At 34.2% G+C, this 21,625-nt stretch overlaps 1 protein-coding gene and 1 long non-coding RNA gene across 4 annotated transcripts in view; one reads left to right on the forward strand and one right to left on the reverse strand.

The window, feature by feature from the left end:
* The window catches only part of LOC108737788, a 27,523-nt gene extending 10,404 nt beyond the window's left edge, over nucleotides 1-17,119 (forward strand). Inside the window, exons 2-5 of one of the 3 annotated variants that reach the window (XM_018470884.2) lie at nucleotides 11,754-11,900; nucleotides 12,247-15,671; nucleotides 15,722-15,848; nucleotides 16,516-17,119. In XM_018470884.2, the coding sequence (XP_018326386.1) occupies nucleotides 11,787-11,900; nucleotides 12,247-15,671; nucleotides 15,722-15,848; nucleotides 16,516-16,578 (3,729 nt within the window). In that variant the 5' untranslated portion in view covers nucleotides 11,754-11,786 and the 3' untranslated portion in view covers nucleotides 16,579-17,119. The remainder of the gene's footprint in view (nucleotides 1-11,753; nucleotides 11,901-12,246; nucleotides 15,672-15,721; nucleotides 15,849-16,515) is intronic. The other 2 variants (XM_018470887.2, XM_018470885.2) reach the window with 2 other exon arrangements.
* Nucleotides 1-21,625, reverse strand: part of LOC108737795 — a 198,204-nt gene that overhangs the window by 91,206 nt on the left and 85,373 nt on the right. Inside the window, exon 2 of the long non-coding RNA XR_001937904.1 lies at nucleotides 8,641-8,697. This is a non-coding gene — a long non-coding RNA (uncharacterized LOC108737795). The remainder of the gene's footprint in view (nucleotides 1-8,640; nucleotides 8,698-21,625) is intronic.

A 21,625-nucleotide genomic window follows, 5' to 3' on the forward strand; every position in this document is an offset into this window, starting at 1 on the left:
AACATGGCTTTTGGAAAGAAAACTATCCTCTGCTTTATATCCCTACTACTCCTTCCGTCCTGACTTATCTGACTTCCTAGATATCTAAAATCAGCCACTTCTAATCTTTCGTCTCCTATCTTTATATTTGCTCTTTCCCTACTTTTTCTTCCCTTGCATACCAGTATTTTAGATTTACTTTTACTTTTTTTCATTTTATTTAAAGCTATCTCTAAGCCCTCCTTGCTAGATGCTAATACTGCTATATCATCTGCACATCTAAGCATATTAATCGTTTGAATCTTGCCGCTGTGTATCTATCCCTACAGTTGTGATGTCTTTAACGATGTTGATCGCGTCTTCGATGTATAGATTAGAAAGTAGCGGTGACAGTGTGCACCCTATCTGACTCCTAATATTTACTACTCTATGTTGCAGCCCTAGCTCTATAACTGCCTACTGCTCTTTATACAAACTAAGTATCACTCTTCTATCTTTGTAACTCATCCCTACATTTTTAATGTATAGTTAACATCTTGTCCCACTTAACATTGTCAAAAGCTTTTTCTAAATCTACAAATCCTATGTACGTACTCTTTCCTTTTTCTATCGTTTTCTCTATTGTTACCCGTAAAACTAAAATAACCTCCCGCGTTCCTCTATTTCTTCTAAACCCAAATTGATCTTCCCCTAATAGTTCTTCCGCCCTTTTTCCCATCTTCTGTACAATTCTAGTTAAGATTTTTAACGCATGGGAAGTTAAGTTAATTGTTCTCATATATATGTATCTCGTTCCTAATACATACCTAATAATAATTAAAGTTTAATACAAATTATACTTTTTTCCTGTAAATTGATACAGGGAACTGAAGTGACTTTTAAGCGTGTTTTATTAGAAAGTGATTTAGCATCAATCTGGTTACGTTCCTTCAAATACTAAGTGGCGTGTCAAAGGCAATTTTCCAATTAGGGAAGAGCTCTTCAAGACACTTCGTTCTACTACATTAAGATGTCGATTGGAAAATAGAGCTTTTGTCAAATGATAAAACGCACCCATATATTCAATAGCAATGATGGGACAACTAATACATTCATTAATACAGGGGAATGATGAAAGCAATGGGTACAACTTGGTAGACCTACTGATCAGGTTCATATTTTATATTTAAAATTTCATTTATCTATTGGTTTATCAAATCTTGGGCTTCACACACTAATAAAAAAAGTTAAATTCTTTAGATAGAAAACTCATAAGNTACTCCTTCCGTCCTGACTTATCTGACTTCCTAGATATCTAAAATCAGCCACTTCTAATCTTTCGTCTCCTATCTTTATATTTGCTCTTTCCCTACTTTTTCTTCCCTTGCATACCAGTATTTTAGATTTACTTTTACTTTTTTTCATTTTATTTAAAGCTATCTCTAAGCCCTCCTTGCTAGATGCTAATACTGCTATATCATCTGCACATCTAAGCATATTAATCGTTTGAATCTTGCCGCTGTGTATCTATCCCTACAGTTGTGATGTCTTTAACGATGTTGATCGCGTCTTCGATGTATAGATTAGAAAGTAGCGGTGACAGTGTGCACCCTATCTGACTCCTAATATTTACTACTCTATGTTGCAGCCCTAGCTCTATAACTGCCTACTGCTCTTTATACAAACTAAGTATCACTCTTCTATCTTTGTAACTCATCCCTACATTTTTAATGTATAGTTAACATCTTGTCCCACTTAACATTGTCAAAAGCTTTTTCTAAATCTACAAATCCTATGTACGTACTCTTTCCTTTTTCTATCGTTTTCTCTATTGTTACCCGTAAAACTAAAATAACCTCCCGCGTTCCTCTATTTCTTCTAAACCCAAATTGATCTTCCCCTAATAGTTCTTCCGCCCTTTTTCCCATCTTCTGTACAATTCTAGTTAAGATTTTTAACGCATGGGAAGTTAAGTTAATTGTTCTCATATATATGTATCTCGTTCCTAATACATACCTAATAATAATTAAAGTTTAATACAAATTATACTTTTTTCCTGTAAATTGATACAGGGAACTGAAGTGACTTTTAAGCGTGTTTTATTAGAAAGTGATTTAGCATCAATCTGGTTACGTTCCTTCAAATACTAAGTGGCGTGTCAAAGGCAATTTTCCAATTAGGGAAGAGCTCTTCAAGACACTTCGTTCTACTACATTAAGATGTCGATTGGAAAATAGAGCTTTTGTCAAATGATAAAACGCACCCATATATTCAATAGCAATGATGGGACAACTAATACATTCATTAATACAGGGGAATGATGAAAGCAATGGGTACAACTTGGTAGACCTACTGATCAGGTTCATATTTTATATTTAAAATTTCATTTATCTATTGGTTTATCAAATCTTGGGCTTCACACACTAATAAAAAAAGTTAAATTCTTTAGATAGAAAACTCATAAGAATTGCCTCCTTCTGGAAGAACTGCGCTTATTATGAAATTTTAAAATGTTTAATTTGCGTTAAAAAATAAGTAATCAAACTTGTTTGAAGACTTGCAAAATGTATCGAGTGTAAATTGGCTCTTTGAAGAAACCATAAACATTAAGGACGAAATGCCCTCCTACTTCAAAGATCAATTCTCAATAAATACCAATAAAATTTTTTTGTTTACTCTTAGCCACCCCTTTAAGGTTTTTTTATTTCTATTCCGAAATTACTACGGGGTAGTTCGAAATGTATTCATATACAGGCATGTTATCATTGTGACCGTAAAATAAAAATAATGTGACAATAACTAAACTGTATACACATTAGGAAAACAGTTGAACATTTCCTTATCGATTAATATTACTTGCATTTGTAAGGCCCGTACATAATATCGCTAAATACATGAACATGCATTTATCAACGTGCATTAAACACTTGTCCGTATCTGGGTACAAACTATGACCAAGCTCGCAGTCGACTACAAATTGAAATTCGTACGCCTGTATGTAACTGAACGTACATTACTAAATCGGATTGATGAATGCACGTACATTCATATATTAAGTCATCCACGTGTATGGACTCATGGGCTAAGTAATGTCAAGTTGTTGGTTGTAAGAACGTTCAAAAAGTATCGATAGTACAGATGAAAGTTCGTGAGTCTAAATGAGTTTTTATGTGTGCTTTGAAGAATGCCCGTGAATGCATTAAGTTATCTACGCCCGTAAAGATCGTTACACTAAATATCGCACAGATTAGAATAACGTCAACTTGTTTGTTGAAAGCACGTTCAAAAAATGTCTGGATGAAAATTCGTGCGTCTGAATGAAGTAGTTATGAGCCTGTTCGAGAATGCCCGTGAATGCATTAAGTCGTCTACGTCCATGTGTAACGACCCTTACGCTGAATAACACATAGATTTGAGTAACGTCAACTTGTTGGTTGTAAGTACGTTCAAAAAATGTCGACTGTACAGATGAAAGTTCGTGCGTCTGAATGAAGTTGTTATGAGCCTGTTGAAAAATGCCCGTGAATGCATTAAGTCATCTACGTTCATGTGTAACGACCCTTACGCTGAATAACACATAGTAGATTAGAGTAACGTCAACTTGTTGATTGTAAGCACGTTCAAAAAGTGTCGACTGTACAGATGAAAGTTCCTGCGTCTAAATGGCGTTTTAAATGCGCGTTGAAGAATGCACGTGCATGATTAAATCATTTACTTGTATGGACCCTTACGCTGAATAAGACATAGTAGATTAGAGTAACGTCAACTTGTTGGTTGTAAGCACGTTCAAAAAATGTCGACTGTACAGATGAAAGTTCGTGCATCTGATTGAAGTTATGTGCCCGTTGTAGAATGCTCGTGAATGCATTAAGTCATTTACGCCCTTGTGTAAAGACCATTGTGCTGGGTAACGCATAAATTAGAATAACGTTAACTTCTTAGTTGTAAGCACGTTCAAAAAGTGTCGACTGTAAAGATGAAAGTTTGTGCGACTAAATGAAGCTGTTATGTGATCGTTGAAGAATGCCTGTGAATGCATTAANCACACAATTTGTCGAATAAATAGAAGGTTCAATTTAAGAACAATGAAAGAATATTCAAACTACATTCATGTTTGGTAAGGTCTATCGTACAAAGACATATAAATTCGTTATTGCTATGCTAATTTTCCTTTCAGAAACGTTCGCTACAGCCGATCGATCGTTACAGATTTCGTTATAATCAAGTAACACGTGTTAAAATGGAATATAATTTTATTCTTTAAATTTCGTTCGTTAAAACCAAACGCCATAATCGAGTTTAATTATACTATATAAAATTTACATTAGTGGCGAGTTGAGAGCCCAATAGAGGAATATTCTATTACATGCAATCATCAAAGGGTGGTATTATCTTCTGAAAATACGACGTGGTGTAGGAAAATTAATTTGGCCATCTTTTCATGTAGATGATAAAGTAATATACTTATAAGTCCAATAAATTACTTTGAGGGATTTCACACTTTGATTAAAAGGTTTTGCAAGTTCGGTTAGGGCAGAGCCGGGCAAACTCGTGCTCCTCAAGTAACAGGTCAATTGAAAAGTCCCCGGCCTAAAATAGTAAAACACATTTTTTTTGCAAAATTCGTTTTTTTTATTCAACATAATTCCCTTCAAGGGTGATACACTGATTATAGCGATCCTCCAACTTTTCGATACCATTTTTGTAGNATGAAAGTTCCTGCGTCTAAATGGCGTTTTAAATGCGCGTTGAAGAATGCACGTGCATGATTAAATCATTTACTTGTATGGACCCTTACGATGAAAAACGTCAAGTTATTGGTTGTAGGTACGGTCATAAATGTCGAACTACAGATGAAGGTTCCTGCGTGTTTATGACGTTAATTGAATGCGTGTTGATGAATGCGCATACATACATGTGTTAATAATTTATGTCCATGCTACTGGGCCACAAAAAGTGTATTTCCATAAAAATAAAACATTTCATGTACCCAACCATCGCTTTCTTAAACGGAATTGAGGTTAATTTAAATTGAAAGGAATAAAAGGTTGCGCCTTCTTTACGAGAAACAGTAAATCACCTGCTTTAATACACAATCTAAATTTGATTAATACCTTGTGCTTTCTTCGTTCGTCCGGTCGATGTTTTAGAATGATTGATCGTTGAAAAGGAATACCTTATACAATGTGGATTACAGTAGCTTATTAAACCTGTTAAACATTAAACAAATAAATTATCAAACTAATTGAATGACCATCTATACTACTATTAATGGAACATACAACTACGTTACTTGCAATTAGACTAAATAAACAAGAACTGGTTATTTTAAAAGAAAAGAAATAGGTTTAATGTTAAGAGGGGAGCAAATTAATGCTAAAAAGCATAATAGGGTCGTCAGTCCTAAGACTGGTTAGACACGTACCTCCACTCTTTCCTATCCTGAGCTAAACTTCGCATTTCCCTAAAACTAGAATATCCCACATCCTTAACTACTTGCGAACAGTAATCTAATTTAGGTCTACCTCTACCCCTCCTAACTCCTGTTTCTGGCTCTAATATGTCTCTGACTAGACCTTCATGCCTGAGATGATGTCTTACCAACCTATCTCGCCGATTTTTTATTGACTTCCATAGAGTCCTCTGTTCTCCTTTTCTTTGTAATACCTCTTCATTTCTAACCTTTTCTACCCACGTTATCCTCATCATCCGCCTATAACACCACATTTCGAAGGCTTCTAACCTTTTCTTATCCGCCGCGCCCACTGTCCATGTTTCGCACCCGTAAAACACCGTGCTCCAACCTTTTTCGAATTTCTAATTTAACCGTTCGGGAGCATAGAAGCGACTTCTTTTTATTAAAGGCGACACTACCCTGCGGTATCTTCTGCTTTATATCCTTCCTACTCCTTCCGTCCTGACTAATCTGACTTCCTAGATATCTAAAATCACCCACTTTTTCTAATTTTTCGTCTCCTATCTTTATATTCGCTCTTTCCCTACTTTTTCATCCCTTGCATACCAGTATGTTAGTTTTACTTTTATTTATTTTTATACAGAACTGATCTGTCAGTATCGCTTCAATTTTATTTAAAGCTATCTCTAGGTCCTCCTTGCTAATACTGCTATATTTAGTAGGTATTGAAACCATTTAATATTTATATTGTGTATATATATAACCCAAAGGTACGTGGATATTTACCATTCTCTAAAAGAGAATCAAATAACCAAAAGTATTACGTTTTCTACTGCTATTATATATTTAAACTTCAATAAAGTTGTCCCGACTAAGCGTAGGTACCTATAGAATAGCAACTCTAGGATACGATTAATATAGTTACTGTTGAGAGTTTTTTTTGCGAATTTAATGTCTTTGTATGATAGAGAAATTGATCTTTTACGTTTTTTGTAGCAGACCTTTGCTTAAGTAGTTTCTATCGATCTCTTCTTTTATTCCGTTTTTAAAAAGTTCTCTAAAGCTTATTTATTTAAGACCACTCGTTTGACCTTAATCTTTAGTGACTTTTTGTAATACGTTCAAGGTAAACCACTCTTTTTTTTATAAAAAATTAAACAAAAGGCTGCTTTTCATTTTGAGATTCTAAAGCTGATTCCAACAGGACAAATCTTGAATTATAATTAATGCATTTTTTATTCTTCATTCAGAACAGATGAATTTAAAACACTGTCTATCAACGTTAATTTACGTTACAGTTAGCAACACTATGCAAATTTGCTGTTTATTTGCTAAAGTCAATTAACGAATTGACAAAACATTAAAATTACAGACAATCAGTTTATTTTAGGAAGGAAAGTTCGGTATACCAAATTTAAAATTATATACCCTTTATTAATTAATCCATTATATTCCCTTATTTTACAATAAACAAATACCAGTCGTTTCATCAATATGATCCCTTTCTAAGAGGCAATTCTAATTTTCTTTTTGTAAATTTGATTTAAAACGCGCTGTGTTAAGGCAGCAGGTAGAGTTGGTATATGCTCTGTCGAAACTGTCTGCGACGCGCTGATGAGATCCAATAAGATCGAAATCGCGATCCGCGTCTGACAGTTTCAACAGAATACTGACCACTTCGAATTTATTTGTTCGATTTTAAATTTGATTTGTGAATAAATAAGATCATAAAACATCAGTCCTTAAATTCCCTCAATTTTACATTCGTAGCATCAAGTAAAGACCAAATGAGCACCTGTTACATTCAATATAATAATTCATTATTCTATATTATCGTGCATAAGTAGCTATATTAGTATTAAATTGTAAAACCACGAATCTATTCATTGCATGATTCCTTCCTTAAGTAGTAATACACCTTTGCAATCATCGAACTTTTATCCTTATACCTAAATTCGTTTTTGTTTATTATTACTTTCACCACCTCTCTGTTTTCAAATAGGTACTTCCACATTTAGTGAAAATATTAATTCATGTACCTACCTACCAGGTTTAAAATGCTTTTTATTATGTGATTGATTTTACTGGCCGCTCCCTTCATTTCCGCCATTATATTTCCTTACTTTATTGCTTTAGAGCACGTAAGACTACACTTTAGAATACATATAAGTATATATACATGTAATAATACTTCCACCTTTAAAATAGTTATCTAAAATCTTTACCTACGTAAATTCTGAAATACCTGGACTATTTTACTACTACAGAACACTCAAGTTCTTGCTCAATAATTCGCGATTTCGAACTTCATAGTTCTCATCGGCACGCCACAGGTACTTTTTCATCAATTACTGAACAAATCGAAACTGAAGAAAAATGATTTCATACTTCTCTAACTATAACTAGTTATGTTCGCGCTTCAGAAAACTCAAAAGAAAGTTTCAGCTATACCGTCAAACTTTTTCATTTTTATTTCGAAGACTTTGTTTCTACGTACATTGTATAACTCGAAAAGTCAACCGCTACCACCCTTACAAACAGTACAGGTACTTCGTTTGTGTTATCTTTTCCTACTGTAACTTTTTAAGGTCCTAATCTGACCCCTTTTTTGTTATTTTCCATAATATTATATTGAGTGCCGCAGTAAAAATGTATGGTGGTGATTAGTCCCTCTTAAAAACTCGAGCGATTATTGCGGTGACTAATCTCTCCGAAAAAAATCAATAAATATTCGTATTAAAGAAACAATTCACATATAATGTACAATCAAAAGGTACTGGAATCTCGAATTAGAGGAAAACTCGAGTTAGAGAAATAGAGTTACGAGTTTCAAATAAATGTAATACAATATTCAAGTTTTCGAGTTATACAATAAGTTCGAGTTACACAGTTACAGAGGGTCGATTGTACTGATAGGCATTTGCTACTGTTTGACAGAGGCCTTTACGAAGGCATTCGTAATATGTGTATTCCAAAATAATAAAGAACATTAAATTTAGCCAAATTTATACAGTCGTTTTTAATATCAACAAACAAATGCAGAAATAATACTTTCCAACCTTCAATTCCCAGCGTTTTAAACATTCAATTCAAACCAACCCCTACTGTTTACTTTGAAAGTAATTTTTCCAACTGCCTCTTATAACAGAACAAACGATTCATAATTGCAATCCGTGAAAAATGCAAATTTTCCGAGAAGATTTATGAAACTCCTCTGGTAGACAATAACAGACTACAGTAATCAACAGATTCATAAGCGCACTTACATTAGAAGCACTTCTCATTATTCCAGGAAGATAATTCTCCAAACGGTATCGTTTTACCTGGAACAAAAAACGTAAGTTAGAAAAGAAATGAATATATTACATACATATAGTTGAGTACTGAATACAACACTGCAATTTTACGTCTGTATTTTCCCAATTTGTTCATCTATACTATAAATATGTGACACATTTTCGTTTTCGTATTCTGCAAAAAAAATTACAAAAAAAGAATGAAAAATCAACTAAAGTTTTCGATCAGTTATAACTGTTCTATTTCGCTTTAAACTTCTGCTTTAAATTAAAATTATTTTTGTTAGTTTGAAACTTTTTGTCGTTGAAAAAGATAAGATAGTTGAATAAAGAGTCGGGCTATAGGGCCGTGGTCTAAGTGAACTCTTCTGTCCAGACGTTTCGTCAGCTACTGCGGCTGACATCCTCACTCGTAGTGCTGCGTTGACAACGTGAACGTAGATTATATCTCGAAGTCTCGACAGCGACCCACTTTCACGTTGTCAACGCAGTACTACCACTGAGGATGTCAGGCGTAGTAGCCGACGAAACGTCTGGACAGAATGGCTCACTTAGATCACGGCCCTATAGCCCGAATATTTATTCTACTATGGATTCCGGCCGTGAAAGCATTTGTTCTTATAAAGATAAGATAGTCATTTTTAAATGGACAAATTCAAATAACTAAGGAAAACTATCAATGTTCGCTACGAATATTTTGAGAATATATAGATGCTTCGTCAGTAACATTCAACTGTTATTGATTTCGCGTCGCAAAAGAAATTGATTGAACTAATAGTCTATGAGACAGATCCAAAAATTGAAACTGATTACCATCACCTGAAAGTTCGAGAGTGGCTTCATTATGCCGAGATCTACATTTTTACTATCTAAGAAAATCTACCTTGAAAAAAACATACAGATAAGTCAAAAATTCTAAAGGAAAAAAATCAGGAGGAAGAAAAAAGAAATTAGAATTCCAGTGTGAAAGAAAAATAATCGAAGAAGTTACAGAGTTCCGCTAACTAGGATTTGTACTGCAGAAAAAATCGGTTGTCTGTAAAGTCTGTTTACTGACGATATTGAACGTGACAACATCATAAGAAAATACTGATGGAATGGTTTCATTTTTCAAAAGAAAATTTTAATATTGTTTGTTTGATATATATTTTGTATGGATATAGAGAAGGAGGCAAATGGAAATGTATTATTGTATAGCAGCTGTCCACGCGGACGCATCGCTCACTCAAGTAGGAGAGAGACAGATGTCGAACGCTGCCGAACGCGGAGGCCGATTGTGCCTCTTTGTCGCTCGTTCCGCGTTCTCGCTTGCACTTCAAGCCTTAAATGGAACGCCTCAGAGCGAGGTAACGCCGCATGAGTCATGTTTTTTCGTGCGTGCAACCGGCTCCATCGAATTATAAGACGTTGTCACGTCAAAAACAATGGAGCAGGTGGACATATAAAAACAGGTACTGAGAAGAAGAAGAAGAGAAGAAAATATACAGGTTATATAAACTGGAACGAGAGACGCTTGAACATATTTTTGAATGATGTGGAATAACAGGAAATGGTATAAAAAAATGGGAAATTCAAATGGAAGAAATTGATGGTCTAGAAAGAATGAGAAAAATATTATGGAGGACGAAAATAGCAGAAAAGCGAGAAGAATAAAAATATTTAGTTTATAAAAGTCATAATGATACAATTGATATGTAAATGTACTTTGTATATATAAAACATAATGCTTTTAATAAACCTATCTATCTATCTATCTACCTTTATAACCCTTAATGCAGCCCTGTTTTTTGGAATAAAGTATTGTTTCTCTGTATATAGCCACACAATTTGTCGAATAAATAGAAGGTTCAATATAAGAACAAGGAAAGAATATTCAAACTACATTCATATTTGGTAGAGTCTATCGTACAAAGACATATAAATTCGTTATTGCTATGCTAATTTTCCTTTCAGAAACGTTCGCTACAGCCGATCGATCGTTACAGATTTCGTTATATTCAAGTACGAATAACACGTGTTAAAATGGAATATAATTTTATTCTTTAAATTTCGTTCGTTAAAACCAAACGCCATAATCGAGTTTAACTATACTATATAAAATTTACATTAGTGGCGAGTTGAGAGCCCAATAGAGGAATATTCTATTACATGCAATCATCTAAGGGTGGTATTATCTTTGGAAATACGATGTGGTATAGGAAAATTAATTTAGCCATCTTTTCATGTAGATGATAAAGTAATGTACTTATAAATCCAATAAATTGCTTTGAGGGGTTTCACACTTTGATTAAAAGGTTTTGCGAGTTCGGTTAGGGCAGAGCCTGGCAAACTCGTGCTCCTCAAGTATAGCCAAGGAGCTCCTCATTGCTCCTGCGAGTGCGAGTGAGATTATTCTTTCCTTTTCTTATCCCTTCCATTTCGTAGGTGAGTCCCCTCTTCCATAGCCGAACCTAATAGTATTGCGAACGTAGTCCGGCATGCTACCCCTGAGCTGCAGGACGATCATTAGGAAAGTTTCGTGGGTACTACATATTTAAGTTGGGAGAGAGGCTTCGCTCGTCTACGGGATTAAGGGGCTTAGTATGGGAGTGGAAGGGAGAAGAAAAAGAGAAAGCAATATGGGTTATTACTGCTTACTCTCTCGTACTCGTTGAAGGGTATGAAGTGACCCAAACTAACCTCATATAGCGGTTCCTACGAAGTTAAAGTTTGCCCGGCTCTGGGTTAGAGCAATTTACAGAGAATTAGGTGATATTCTGCTAGATGTGGTTGAAAAAATATATTCCACACAAAGAAAAAATGCCGACAAACAAATGTAAAATTTCCATGTTCGGTAAGCGTTCTGCCTTAACTGCAGGTATACACATGATTTGTCTATTGTTACTGGACATATTTTAGTAATATAAACAGCTTAATTCACGACGATATTTGTTTATTACAATATATAAGACTTAAAGGTCGATTTAAAAGCGGAAAAAAATTTGGATTCCCTAGCTGCTATAACTAGATAAGTAGTTTTAAATAATAAAAACGTATATGCTTGAGTCGACACATACAGTACAACGTTGTTTTGCTTTTGCCAGTGTAGCAAACGCCTGTCTGTACCCAAATCATCAATGTCGAATATCACCAGTTCAGTTTCGCAAAATGTGCCCAAGAGCCGCCAGAAACGCATGGGTCCCGCCCCTATCGCCTCCTTCGAGGATCTCTCAGATGAGGTGAGATCCAATGTACGTATCGTGCGCATGTTTTTCTCCATTTTTTCTATTACTTAATCTATGGACTATCTCTATTTCTAACGGTACTTTCGCTCTTAGAAATTCTTAATTGAATCAGCCAAGTTTTCGAATTTCGTATATGTACACAATGTTCTAGAAATTATATGCTCGTAATTGTTATACGTCATGTGCTTTCGAAAATCTTTACAAAGTGCTAGATTTGTCTTTTTTAAATTTCCACTTATGCTTACATTTTTTTATTAGATACAATTAAAAAAAATAATTTGTGTACCGTTACATATTATTGTAGATAATTACGATATCCAATTCAAGGTAATAAAAGAATGTATTGTTTTAGCTGGAAAGCCCAGACGACAAAAATTCCGCAGGTTCAGTTGTCAGACTGCCTGGTATACGAGAAGACGCCACGCCAATCACACCTTTACACCAGAAAGAAAATGAAAATCCAATATTAATCCTTCCAGGAATTAGTTTGATCGGAACCTCTCACGCTGTATCGAGTAACAAATCGGAAAAACAGAATCAAGAGGGTAATAAGCAAAACAATACGATGAATCTTCAAACACCATTGCCGCCAAGAATTGACGTTTCTCGCGCAAGTAGTTCATCACACCATGACGATAGTCGCGACAGCACCCCCGAAAGAGAATTATTCGAAGGAACCGATCAAAAAGGAACTAAATTAGGAATTGCTTTCAAAGAAGAAGGTACACTTGACCTCCGATCATCGACCGAAGAACTTGATTATCAAGATTCGTCTGAAAAAGCTCGTATCCAGTACAGACCTCATTCGCCACTTGCTCCAAATGATTCTTTGCAAGGGCATCAACGCAAAGACTCGCAAAGCTCAGAAATTGGATTATTGTCGATCTCTGGAAGAACATCTAGACTGTCGAGTGTTGGAAGTCAATGTTCAGCTCAAAGTCGAATTTCCAACACAAGTCACCTTTCTGTTATTTCTGGTGCTTCAGGACGATCATGCTCGCCACATAAAATGCTTTTAGAAACGTCCTTTTGTGGAAATAAGCAACCGGAAGTTCCACATAGTAATAAAGAAGAAAAAAAAGACTCCGACGAATTGGAAAGAATATTGTTATCTCGGAAACACGATCCACGAGAAGCAATTCTAGCAGAAGGAATAATTATAGAAAAAAAGCGAGAATCTTCTCCTAAAAAGCAGAAAGAACAAAAGAAGGTTAAACCTGACATAAAAATTGACAAACCTGAAATACACGAAAGCAATAACGATTCAACCACACCTAAAATTCCTAAACGAATAGTTTCAGCTAGTGGAGTGGAATACATTTATATTCCACTAAAAGGTCCGCTTCCTGATGAAGATAGTAAGGAAGGTGGTGCCAATACTAAATTACGTGAAATAAATTCAGCAACAACTTCTAGGACAAACGTACAAGTAAAAAATAATGATATTAGAAAAGCAAAATCCGCTTCTGCCTCACCAGCTATTCAAAGATCTACCACTTGTAGTAGTTCCAGAACAAATAAAGAAGAACCTAAGTACATAAGGATTAAGTTAAAACCTGATTATATGTACGACGACGACGGAACAGAAAGAGTTTCAAAAAGTCAGTTAGAAACAGAAATCAAAAAGCCAGTTTATTTGGACATTCACGAAATGAACACGAAGCCTAATGCAATATTATCTGCTCCTATACAAAAGGATGTTAAAGTGGAACTTACTAATTGCACAATTAAAGCCGAAGCTCCTGCGAAAAGTCTTCTGAACTCGACACCTTTATCGAGTCCTGGTATTGTGAGGCATACAAACCTAGGTAGTAAGTCCCCTTCTCCTTCATTATCTCGAAAAAGTTCATTTTCGTTACTTTTCAAGAATAAAGAAAGCGCTATTAGTCCAGATTCACCGACTGGGGTAAATTTCAAACGAAAAAATTGTAAATCCGGAATCTTCAAAGATCCTTCAGAGTCAACCAAAGAACGTAGACGTAGTAGATCAAAGAGTAGAGAACGAGACAAAACCGGTAGTACTTCAACCGCACCATCCTCCACAGAAAGTATCGATACAAAATCCAAACAAAAGTCTGTAATCTCCTTGTTCAAACCCAAAAAATCTACGTCCAAAACCAAATCTGGTACAAATTCTCCGGAAGTAACGTCAAAATCGGAGTGTGTAGCTTACTCCAAACCGTACTATGAAATGCCACTACAAGGAGAAAGTATCCGAATTCCCTTGCATTCTCCAACAGATTCAGATCAAAAGACTGTGGTAAATGAAGCGTTCGAATCGAGCGAATCTTGTAGCGTAGAATCGAAAACAGAACAAACCCGAAACGGCTCATCAGAAAAAATTACTCCTATGGAGCAAGGAAAGCCTATAAGTAAGATAGATAAAAGACAGAGCAGTACAAGTAGTGATAATGTAGTGTTTTCGACTAAATTGGGGAGCAATGAGGAAATATTCTCTACGAAATTACCAAAAGATAAGAGTACATCCAGTAGCAGTAAGAGTAAACAAACGCCGTTGGATAAGTCTAAGTCTAGTATTAGTGACAATACCATTACTTCATCTAATATAAGTAAAGATAGCGTTAAAACTGTTATCGAAAAATCACCTCAACCCCAAGAAACTATCGAAATAGATCCGTTTAAAAAAAGCGTATCCTTAAATGGTGATATATGTAGTAATGAAGAAATCAGGTTTTCGTTAGATGAAGTTCAGACTGTTGTAGTGAAGGAGTCCGTAAAAGATCCTGCCGTAGCTAGCATAAGTAAATTGAAGGAAGAAAAACGAACTGTAACTGAAATAATCAGTTTACCTTCGCAAAGTAGTTCAGCGTCGTCGACAAAAAATGACAACGAACAAACGAATAATGTAAGTACCGTCAAAACTGTCAAAACTATCATAACCAACAATCGTGTTTCTATGATTTCTGGTGACGAAGAAATTTATTCCTCCGAATCGGAAAAGGATTCCGAAGTAGACTACATGAAATCTAAAATGGAAAGTGGTGAAAAATCTGAAACCTTAGAGTCTGAACGACGAGGTTTAGTTTTTCAGCAGGATTCCTATGAAGAAGAACTACCGTATACGCCTACAACCTTGCCTCTTGAACGTTCTGTTGCTCTTCCGATAGTGCCAATCAAACAAAGAGGTAATATCGAGGTTAAAACCTGCTCGATCGATAGACCCAGATCCACCACACCCATAAACTTGTCCTGCTTAGAAACTTTCCGAGAAGAGGCGTTCAATTCGTCTCACGGACTATCAATTCAAGATATTGAGAAAATTAGAATCTCTTTGCCGAAAGAACTCAGCATCGGTACGAAACCAAAATCGCCTCGGAAACCAATTGCTCCACAGACTATTTCGGAATTCTCACAACAAATTCAGTCATCCCCAAAAAACGAACCACCCTCATCCACTGGAGCAATTCCTAAAGAAACGTTTAAAGAGTGGATTAACTTTGAAGATATTCCCGAGAGAAGAAAACCACCAAGAAGAATTCAAACCATACCATCAAAAAATATGGAAATACCGGACTTTTCCGTTCATGAAAATGTCGTTTACACATACGTTAATCCGGAAGACTGTAAATGCGAATGCCACGAAACCACTAGAGAAAGGGACAAAAAACCTAAAAAAGAAGAAGATGCAGAGAAAGTTCAAGAAGATGAAGTTCCCCTTTTGGAAGAAGAACTTGTCGACGAAGAAAAAAGTCTTCCAGAAATACATGATAAATTAAAACAGGAAATTGCCATCGCCGACAGAAGAAGTGTTATAAGGTATTTTATGGTACTTCAAGCGCTTAAAATCTTAAGCATTGTTTTTTTAGCGATTCTTCTGTCGATATCAGTACAAGTTTAGAACCTCACGATGGAAACTGCATGGATCAGTCTTTACGGACTCCTTTCACTAGTGATTTGGGAATTTCAAGTAACAGATCCAGCGTTATATCACAGGTAAATTTAAATATCATTGTCATATCTTCATTTTTCATTTAATTGCAAAGTACGTACAATTCCGAAACTATCAAAAAATTTTTTCGGATAATTTTTAAAATTATCTATTGATTAATTAGGAGCTAAAACTTAGTTTTCACTCCTGTAACATTAAAATGTACGAGATACTGTATTGATTTTGTGGAAATTGTGAATAATTGAAAAAGTTATTCGTCTGTGTGTCGCGCTCAGAATGAAATATGAAGAGTAATGTTATTGATGACTATTAAAACAATCCTAGCCTATTTGTTTATTAATTAATAATGCAGTACAGCGTAGGCGCGATCTGCTGATAATTTGTTGAAATGGCAATTATCGGATTTTCTGTTGCTACTAACAGGTTAGCTTCTGAAGCCTGTTAAAATGATTCATATCCACCAAGGGTCACACGTGGCGCGTGACGTGACGCGTGACGTTACACTTTATACCCTAATCAATTTCCTCCCTACACCGTCGATAAAAAAGTTTCACTTCAAAAATGCTTTCAATAAATAACTGACTTTGTGAATGCCTAAATTAAAGCTGGAAGAGACACTTTTAAGACAAATTTTCTTTAAGACACTAAAGAAAACTTCTTCTTATTAATACCATTTTTAAATTTTCTAAAACGGATTCTTTTTGTTTTCAGGAAGAAGCTGATACTGCCGATAATCCATCAAACGATACATCTCGGAAACGTCCAAAATCCTAACTTACTGGAACCTCTGTAGAGACTTGACGTGATCCAGCAATGGAATTCCCTTTATTCTGCCTGACCAATAAAAAAGTGCATCTTCACATTAATTCTCCTGTTTGCCTCTCACAACGCATCGTGTCTATTCACAAAATATTGTGGAATTGTTAAAGATACCTTGTTACCTGTTACCAGTATTTTTTTATTTAGATTTATTAGATTTGTAAATGTATCTGTCGATTGTATGCAACATACTAATAACGTAAGAAGACACAGTCTTTCGTAACATTTATTATTATCTACCTAATCCATGTAACATCATTTTCATAGTTTTTACATTTTTATATATACTACTATTCCATAACACTTTCGGCCAGCGTATACTGTGTAATCGCTCGCCTTAACTGGTATTTTTTTCCTATAATGTAAATGTAAACTCCTACCGCAATAACATTTTACATACGTGTAAATTGTGATCCTATTTATTAACATTATTATTACTTTCTTTTTAATATAAAAAAGAATGTTGACTAGTTATCAAATTTAAGAATTTATTGTAAATACAGCAACGTTAATAAAGCGAATAAAATACGCTGAATAGTTTTAAATAAATGACAATTAACAAAAAAAGTATGTTTTAATTAATGTAAAATTCAAATTTATTCAGACAAAATGTCAATTATTAATGCGACAGTCTCAAAGGAAACAGAAAAAGGTACACTCAATTAAGAATTTTAAGTAGATTCTATTAACATTTTTATTATTCCTAACTAACGTATCCACTACTATTTTTGAAAAAAACTTCGCATTGTGTTTATTTTGAAATATAAATAAATTAATGTTACAATTTTAATTTCATTTTATGGGTCAATTGCCATATGTTCAAGAGGTCGTTGGCAATCAATAACATAACATTCAATACATTTACGTAAAATTGATTGTTCTCATGATAACTGTTGATGTGTATAGCGACTATAAAACTTGATTTTTGCGATCCCCAATTTAGCCGCCATTTAGAGTGGAATTAGTTTTTTTTTGTAATGTATCTCCTTAATTGCAAAAGTTTGTGCAGACCTTTTTTTAGATACTTTCATTAATACATCTTTCACATAGGTATCATTAGTAATAAAGCTAGTGAACAAAAGACCCTGTCTACAGTTTGACACTATTATTTCTACGCCCTAAACATTTTTTTGAAATTCATTTTTCAAATTTGTCTAATAAAACATTTATTAATAATAATGCTTAATGAATAACAATAATAATGTATTAATGAAAGACAGTTTATTTAATTAAATATAGAAAAATGTATAAATTTTTGGTAAAAGTGCCGTTTACGGCACCTTCCTCAAACTTGACTTCAAATATAATGCTACCAACATAACCTAAATTATCAAAACGTGTAGGAGACATGGAGACAATACAGTAGAACAAGTAACTGTCATATTGGCTATCAAGCAAAAGTAAAACATGAACTGGAAATGATCATAACAATACTCACTTCTTTCAAGTTGTCTTTTCGTACCATAAGTACAGTGTACATACTCAAAAAAATCCTGCTTACCTAAACTGCTCTTTTATGGCCTTTTTCTCCACCATTTAACTAGCCAATATGCTAAATTGATTCATGTACTTTATACAGTTGGTAATACTACGTATTCTACTTTGTATTTACCAGATGGTTTTCGAATGTTTTATGCATTAACAATTGAAGCGACTAAAATTATCAATACATGCGGTGCATATGCTTAAAAAAAATAAATTTTTACGCAGATTACACGGGCTAAGGTTTCCTGTATCGCTTAAATTTACACCCGCGTATTTTGTGATTACACAAATTATGTACATAGAACCGTCAAGGTGCACGTGTTTCATACACCCGTCCAATACCCATACATACATTACGTATTTTTTATTTTAGGAAATATAACGTCAAGGTCATATTGCCCAATGCTGGAAATGCAAACACACGGATAAAAAAATGTATTAAGCAGCTGGTGCAATAAAAAGTCTACTTGCATTGGAGCAATAACAAAACATGAAAAAGAGAAACTATTTTTTTTTGTAAATTCAAGAAATCCTAACAATAATTATCGCATTTTTTTCTCAAATTAGCAATTACGCAATAAATTGTTGTTATTGGTATAATCACTTGAAACACTAATAAACTTAATAAATGAAGTAGTTGTAGAAAAAATTGTCAAATAGTGTATTTAAAATGAAAAATTCACAGAGCGATTTTCATTACTGCAATAGTATTTGGCATAACAGTTAAAAACGAATGTCATTTTTTTCCCTTCGTCCTTTTGAAGGAGTATGAATATGTTTTGAAATCAATTTTACATTAATTGGTTTGGTATAACAACCAATATTGTGTGGAGTGACAGATTTATATTTATAATGTTTACAATCAGGTAATACAAAAAAACTAAACCGCCTCACCACCCTGCATTATTTGCTTCTTCCTGATTTAGGATTCGACTGCCTCCGAGTATTATTCATTCGACTATTGAAACGGTAATTGACCTACTAACCCAGTAAGTAAGTAGGTGTTAGCTTGCAGTTGTAAATAAATAATTTAGATATACCTGCACCTACCAACTGTGTACAAGTCACCTTAATAAATTTATAAATCCTATGTAACAATATGATAGAGTCTTCTATACTCGTTCATGAAGAAGATTTCGGTTTTCAGCTGCAGAGGTTCGTTTCAAAGATATGAGGGCTAAATGACTATCGCCCAAAGGACTCCACATATGTAGAGAGTCAGTAAAGTGTTGAGTTCAGACATCTGGTCAGACAGTTACAGAATGTCACAGATATGTCCTGAATGCCCTACATCTATAGAGTTGTAGAATGCTTTAGAATTTTCTAGAAGGTTCGAGAACGTTCCCGAATGATAACTAATTTTTCCTGAACGAGCTGGTAACCCTACTTGTTATTCATAAAAATTAGTACACACTGATGCATGCTGGATGAAAGGATAAGTCATAAGATAAACTGAAATGTGTTTTAAACTTTGTAAAAAACATTTATTGCACTTACAGAACGCGAGAATGCCCACTAAGTGCCTGCCTGGCTCATTGTTGTAGGCATGCGTTTCTATTGTCATTTTTGACTTAAGTCTCGTTGTTTCACGCGATGACGTCACGGTACAATGTTCTGTTGTATGAGGATGTGGGCTCAGCAGATTTCTCGATTTTCGCCCGTGTTTGCGAAGCACTGAAGCAGGCAGTAAGTTGTTGACCGTATAACGTCGTTGTCAGAGGAAACAATTCATGTTGAGTCAATGTGTAGCTTTCGGCTAAAATACGATAAGTTGCCACCGCGTTAACCGTGGCAATATGTATGTGAATGTGAATTGTTGTTAAAACGAGTAAAGTAAACAAAAAAATAATTGTAAGACAAAACTGCAGACCATCAATCAACATTTCCCAGGTACGAAGAGGTTTCAGTTTCAATATCCAAGTACCTACTTAGTAGTTGTGGTTATTTCTATTAACATAATGTTACCAAATAACGGCAATATTATTGGTTTTCAAAGGATTCGCGCTGAACCTATTTTTTATTTTTAACACAATATAGTAATTAATTTCCGTTCAGTTACTGTTTAAATGAGTCAAGAACCGCTCTAAATGTTTCGTGTAACTAACTGATAATAAAAGTTTCAGTGTCGCCCTTTTTAATATCAGAAAATAAAATTTCACAGAAAAATAAAACGATCCAGAGAAGTGCGTTTGTTTATAATGAGTTCTATTCGGCTTCTTAGTAATAAAGCTAGTGAACAAAAGACCCTGTCTACAGTTTGACACTATTATTTCTACGCCCTAAACATTTTTTTGAAATTCATTTTTCAAATTTGTCTAATAAAACATTTATTAATAATAATGCTTAATGAATAACAATAATAATNGTAACTAACTGATAATAAAAGTTTCAGTGTCGCCCTTTTTAATATCAGAAAATAAAATTTCACAGAAAAATAAAACGATCCAGAGAAGTGCGTTTGTTTATAATGAGTTCTATTCGGCTTCATTTAATAGATGCACCTGTACAATTGTTACAAGTTTTTCAGTTAATTATTTGCAATATATTTTACATATATTTCTACAATTTCAATGTTTTCAAGGTAAACGTAGGTCAGAAACGTGAATATTTTATGTATGCAGTGATGCAGTCTAATCGAAAAAACAGTCTACACTCATCAATATTAAAATTTCGTTACAAATTGTAAAGAAAATAATTTTATTGGCAGTCTTTGTTCATTTATTGGTGCAGTGATAATGTTTTTGTGTGTTAAGGTTGGCTTTGTCTTTGTTACCTTCTAATTGAAAATTATTCGCCCATGTACACAGCGGTTCCTAAAATAGAATTTTTGAACCTTTACAGATAGTTTCAAAGGGGAAAGTATTGATTTTATAAATAGACGATGTGACAAAAGAATTCGAAAGTTGTTGTTTTTCTTTTTCTATACTAAAATTTATTAATTCTCTTCATAACCCACTAGAACAGTGTGACGTCATTTTTCGCTATCTCAGTATAATATGTGCAGCTTGTCGAATTATCATCACAGTAGCAATAAATAAATTCAAAAGTCCAACCTGTGATAATGTAACCTTGATTTAGAAAATCCCCAACTATAAGTATACATATAGGTAAAATTTGTAAAAAGTTTACTCCAGAATTTATGTATCAGTTAAAGTATTTAACATTTAAATGCTACATATTACGTCAGATGTTTGAAACTAATTAGATTTGCTAATTGAATTGCATTTTAATGAGAATGGTAATTACTAAGAATCTAGTTCTTATAAGAAAGTAAAATGAACAACGTTTTTGCATATGAAATATTGGTATACAAGTAAGGCTTCACTGGACATAGAAACTACACATTTCTTATTCAGTATTTTTCCTTTGTATGTCGCACGAGTGAAAATGAATAATATAATGTACGTGTGAAATATTTTTTTTCAGCCACATTTATCTGAAAATATCTCATACCTAACCTAACCGGGCATTTCGTAACGCCCCCTAAAGTTTAAATTGCTTTTATTGGACTATATTA

Source organism: Agrilus planipennis, unplaced genomic scaffold (assembly GCF_000699045.2).
Source record: "Agrilus planipennis isolate EAB-ADULT unplaced genomic scaffold, Apla_2.0 scaffold183, whole genome shotgun sequence".
NCBI lineage: Eukaryota > Metazoa > Arthropoda > Insecta > Coleoptera > Buprestidae > Agrilus > Agrilus planipennis.